This window comes from Chiloscyllium plagiosum, chromosome 3 (assembly GCF_004010195.1).
Source record: "Chiloscyllium plagiosum isolate BGI_BamShark_2017 chromosome 3, ASM401019v2, whole genome shotgun sequence".
In the NCBI taxonomy this organism is placed as follows: domain Eukaryota; kingdom Metazoa; phylum Chordata; class Chondrichthyes; order Orectolobiformes; family Hemiscylliidae; genus Chiloscyllium; species Chiloscyllium plagiosum.
The window spans coordinates 129,359,158-129,364,706 of NC_057712.1; the positions used below are offsets into that span (position 1 = coordinate 129,359,158).

At 46.7% G+C, this 5,549-nt stretch overlaps 1 protein-coding gene across 3 annotated transcripts in view; it reads right to left on the reverse strand.

Annotated features, from left to right (window-relative positions):
* Nucleotides 1-6: 6 nt before the first annotated feature.
* rxrab (retinoid x receptor, alpha b) overlaps nucleotides 7-5,549 on the reverse strand; it is a 90,431-nt gene continuing 84,888 nt past the window's right edge. For all 3 annotated transcript variants that reach the window (XM_043687312.1, XM_043687311.1, XM_043687310.1), the window contains 3 exons: nucleotides 5,109-5,200; nucleotides 3,775-3,880; nucleotides 7-1,950 (listed from right to left, as the gene is read on the reverse strand). In XM_043687312.1, the coding sequence (XP_043543247.1) occupies nucleotides 1,803-1,950; nucleotides 3,775-3,880; nucleotides 5,109-5,200 (346 nt within the window). In that variant the 3' untranslated portion in view covers nucleotides 7-1,802. The remainder of the gene's footprint in view (nucleotides 1,951-3,774; nucleotides 3,881-5,108; nucleotides 5,201-5,549) is intronic.

Sequence of the window (5,549 nt, forward strand, 5' to 3'; positions counted from 1 at the left end):
TTGGGCGGGGTACAGAGTGGGGAGGGGGCTGGGTACATCCGGACAGATAGTGAGATTTAAACTCAAATGATCCAAGTCTTTAAAGAACCGACATCAGGGTCACACAGAGTAAATATGTAAGAGGGAATGCTCCCTGTGTAATGATGAAATCCTCAGACTGTGAAACCAATGGCTGGGGATTGGAAAATACAGGGAGACAGGAGCAGCTTTGTAAAGGGCATCCAGTTAAAGGAGGTGTGATAGTGCTGAAAGATTGCACACATCATGATACCACATTGACCTTTGGTCATGTGTTGGTGCACATCAAAGACGTGTGTTCTGAGATGAAACGTAAGGATAGCTATCAGCTGAAGGGGAGAGAGGGAATCACAGAAGGTAACAGCAAAGGAGGAAAGACACACCTCAGGCAGTTTTTACAGCTGCTTACAAGAGGAAGGGTTGTCTGGTTACCTGAGTAACACAAAACTGAGCATATACCTCACACTGACTGTACAGTGGAGCCGTTACCACAACATCATCTTAAAGTTGTGAATAAGACAAGCCAACCCAAGGTGCAGGTTAAACCAGTACCGTCTTTCCCCACATTTCCTCATGTGCAGGGCTGCTGGGAAAGTACGGGAATTTCAGAGCTCTCCTTTGAATCAGTGCGAGCTGTATTCCAGAAGTTTCAGAAACTGGAGCATGGCGGGGGTGGGGGTATGAGAGCTCAGGGAGACTGTTAGTGTACAGGGTGGGAGGGCTTAATTTGTTAGTGTGTTTGAGGGGGATCAGCAGCAATCAGGCCACGCATAAACTAAACTTCTCAGCTTCCAGACCAAAACCTGCCTTCTGGCATCTCAGCATCATGACCCAAATTTACTGATCACCGGTTATTAATGAAAGCATTCATCAGCAGCAAACAATCTTCAGGAGTTGAGCTTTGTACACATCCAATCCTGAGCTGAGAGGAAGGGACAGCAAGACACACAAACAGCGGGAGGAGAGGGAAGGGGGAATGTGACCAGGCAGGAGTCAGCATCTCTCCAACTGCGGCAGTGCTGGCATGACCAATACAAAGTCGAGTGATATAAAGAAGTGCAATTAGCTGCCACTCCTGCCGAGGTTTCAATAAAATCAAACCTCTTATTGCTAGGAAACATATAAAAGAACGATGAACAAATACTGGACGTACTGCATTAAAAATCGATTTGGTAGACCAGGTGTGAGAGTTACAGTCATGAATGTGAAAGACAAGTCTCTCTGGTTCTCTGAGGAGTTGCATCAGTGCCCACCTTGAGGGAGTTCAGTCAGCTGCAACACAATCAGCAAGTGGCACAATACAACAGGAAGCCAAGTCCCTTCTTGTTTCACACACAGTACCTGCCAGAGGAAGTTTTAGATCAGGAAGAGAGACTGTCTGAAAGTTTCTGTTTTGCAGAGTCCAAACCTCCAGCGTTGACGAATTCAGATGGACAGGACAAACCCGTCACCATTAACCACACACATACAAACCAAGTAGAGGAGATGGGAGCGAGAGTGAAGCAGCCTTGAGCACTCTCAAGGTGAGTGATTCTCACATACACTTATGCAAAGACACCTCAACCTATCTTAAGGTGTGATACATCACAGAACCCAGTGACAGAGTAGATATAAACAGGACAGAAAGGTATTCCGTTGTCATCTGATCACAACAAAGTTAATAATTATTGGGCTTTGAGGAGATGCTGTAAATGTAGAGAGGAGGCCGATGATCTTCAGATCAGCTCCAAGAAATGGATGGCAGTCTGTGCTGGGGAGCGATCTTTTCCACAGCTACTGCAGAGTTAGGTGATTTGATGAGGAGCTTCCAGCATCTCCATGAGGAAAGTGTCAATTGGGGTGTCCCCAATCAGCTTGAAGAAGAACAGATGTTCGAGACACTTCAGTCCAATAGAGCGAAGGGCTGGCAGGCGGAGGAGGAGCTTAGCAAACCTGCATGAGAACGGGGGGAGAGTGTCCCAGTGAACACCATCACATCATCCAACAAAAACATCACAGACACAGCCTGACAGTCACACACAGGACTAGCAGCATCCAATGCTGCTTGGGGAGAACTTATACCAGGAATCAGGTGGGAGCTGTACCAGAGTGAGAGTCAGTGTGTGGGAGTGTACCCCAGTGAGGGTCAGTGTGTGTGGGACTGTACCCGAGTGAGAGTCAGTGTGTGTGGGACTGTACCCCAGTGAGTGTCAGTGTGTGTGGGAGCTGTACCCCAGTGAGTGTCAGTGTGTGTGGGAGCTGTACCCCAGTGAGGGTCAGTGTGTGTGGGACTGTACCCGAGTGAGAGTCAGTGTGTGGGGGAGCTGTACCCCAGTGAGAGTCAGTGTGTGTGAGAGCTGTACCCCAGTGAGAGTCAGTGTGTGTGTGGGAACCGTACCCCAGTGACAGTCAGTGTGTGTGGGTCTGTACCCCAGTGAGAGTCAGTGTGTGTGGGAGCTATACCCCTGGGAGAGTCAGCGTGTGTGGGAGCCGTACCCCAGTGAGAGTCAGTGTTTGTGGGAGCTATACCCCAGGGAGAGTCAGTGTGTGTGGGAGTGTACCCCAGTGAGAGTCAGTGTGTGTGGGAGCTGTACCCCAGTGAGAGTCAGTGTGTGTGGGACTGTAACCCCAAGAATTGATAACCAAACTGAATATAAAATTGTGGCAATGATGCAACCACATAATTCCTACACAATCTACTTGAGTTTTCCTGATGTGTTCTTTGTGATGTGTGTCTCTGGCTGGCTCAGCATTTACTGTCATCCCCAAATGCCCAGAGGACAGCTAAGAATCAACCTCATTGCTGTGGGTCTGGAATCACATGACGATTCCCACACTAGGTAAGGTTGGCAGACTTTCCTAAATGAGGTTACTAAACCTAATGGAGTTGTTATAACACAAGTGGATAATGTGGTAAAGAGGGCACTTGGCATGCCTGCTTCATCAGCTCGGATCTCGTGTATAAAAACTGCAAAGTCATTCTGCAGTTGTATAGAACTTCAGTTAGTCCCCATTTGAAATAATGTATACCGTTCTGTCACCACCTGACCAGATGGTTGTGGAGGCTCTGAGAGCATAGAAACAGTTTACCATGATGTTGCCCTGGGTTGGAGGGTATTAACCACAAGGAGAGATTGGACAAGCTTGGTTTGAGGGTGGATGAGGGGTGACCTGATATCAGTTTACTAAATTATAACAGGCACCGATAGATTGGATAGTCAGGGTCTTTCTCCCAGGGTAGAAATGCCAATGACTTGGGGATCTAGGCTTAAGATTAAAGGGGCGAAGTTTAAACGAGGTGTGAGAGACCGTTTTTTATTCCACGCAGTGGACGGTAAGTGCCTGGAATGTGCTGCCAGAGGTGGTGGTGGAGGGCAATGCAATAGCAATCTTGACAGATACATAAATAGGTAGAGAAAAGAGGGATATGGACTGTGGAGAAGCAAAAGCTGTTTAGTTTTAGGAAGATGTCATGTGTAGGTGCAGTCTTGGTGGTCCTCAGGACCTGTTTCTATGCTGTCCTGTTCTGTGACATTTACAAGTGGTCACATGTCAGTATTATATCTACATCCCCCTCCCCCCTCCCTCCTTTTTATTGCAGATTTTTGCTGAGTTCAAACATCACAATTTGCCCTCGTGGGTTTCAATCTCATGTCCCCAGAACAGTAACCTGGGTCTCTGGATGACCAGTGCAGTAAGATTACCAAGAGGCCACTGTCTCCCCTTGAGCCAGCTCTCTGCCTACAATGGCCTGAGTGTTGTTCTCTGGGCACTGACCTGCCAGGTTGCTCTGGGTATTTCTGTTTGCAGTATCCTTCCAGAGAGGCGTACACTTTCTCACGGAGAGCCTCCACCTCCCCGGGATTGGACAGGCCTTTTGCATCTACATGGAACAGAGAATTGCACACGATGTTAACTGTTTACTCCCTCATTGCTGCACTGAAAATGTTGGAGAATGAAAGATGTAGTTCCATCTCCTCCAAAGTCCTGTGAGATCAGTAGATCTCAAAGTACTGAGAGCACTCAGTTCAAACTGTAGCTGCTTGTAGACCCTTTAGCCAGTTAAAATCCTGCCAGGTAAATTCATATCACTGTGTGACATTATTAACTATAATAAAACTGAATGATATCAACTCATTCAAGGGAAATCTGGCAGAAGTAACCCAAGGTTTCAAAGTGGGGACAACTTTCAAACATATTCAAGGTTAATTCCTGATTTAATGAGAAAGGGAAGTAACACTGATTAAACTATGAGACAAATCAGTAAATTAATTTAAAAAAGGACAACTGGAAAATAGTGACAACAATTGGCTTTAGTAACAATGTTAAGGGTTTGTGACATCTTGAACCGTTGCAGTCAGACTCACAATGTCATTGAAATAACTCCAGAGGTCAGTATCCTGTCACCAAGTCACCCTTCACTTACACGTGAACAGTCCTTGCCTCGAGTCCTGTCTCATACAGAGTCAGACAGCAGATTGTCAGTGTCTCTAACACTCACCCTCTACATCAGCCAGAGTTCAACAGCCCCAGTCAAGGAACTCATTCTATAGTCCAGCTGCTGACCTTGGAACATGAGGGAGGGAGTTCTTGCATTTTGACCCTGTGACACCAAAGGAACAGCAATACTTTTCCAAGCCTATTTGTGTTTTGAATTCCACATTTCCATCATTCATGCTTGTGACTTGTAGATGGTGAACAGACTTTAGGAAGTCAGGAAGTGTGTTACTCATCACAGGATTCTCAGCCAACTCTGCTCTTGCAACTACAGTACCATGATAGGAAATACAGCAACCAATTTGTACATGGCACAATCCTACAGTGGGCAACGTGATACTGACCAGATCATCCATTTCAATTAATGTTCTTTAAGTGGATAATATGCCAGGGATCAGTCCCCTGTTCTACCTTAAAACTGTGCTCTGTGATTGCACAGATCCCCCTGAGGAAACAGCTAGGGACTAGATATCTGCCTCATTGGGGAGGGTGATCATTTCCTGAGAGTGAGAGGGTTCAGCATTGTGAGGTTTAACAACAGGTGCACAGACAAGCTCCCACGGACAGGGGAAATGACACTGGGTTGGAAATAAGCAATGATGTACCCTGCATACCTGGATTAAAGAGAACAATTGCTCGCAAACAGCCCAGCTCCGTCTTGTCCATCTGCATATCGCGCATTTTAGACACAAGTTCTGTCAGAACTCTGGAAAAGATTAAATGATTCAGAATAAAACAGGTCTTGGAATTCCTAGGATTACTTTAAATAACAATCTAACCTGATTATCCTAAATTCACATTCAAACCAATATTCACAGCTTCCTAACATCAGGTTCAACACTGCTGTTCTCCCGACTCCCCCAACCTGCCCTACACCCAGCTCAAGTTCACACCACATTCAGATCCAGATCCAGATGCAGTGGATCATTTTAAAACCCCATTTAGCCACAGCCACCTTGCAGGGTGGTCCCTGTTCTTCCAGGGCTGTTTGTAGCACCTCCCCCACCCAAACCCACCCCCCTCCCCCACCCAAACCCACCCCCCTCCCCCACCCA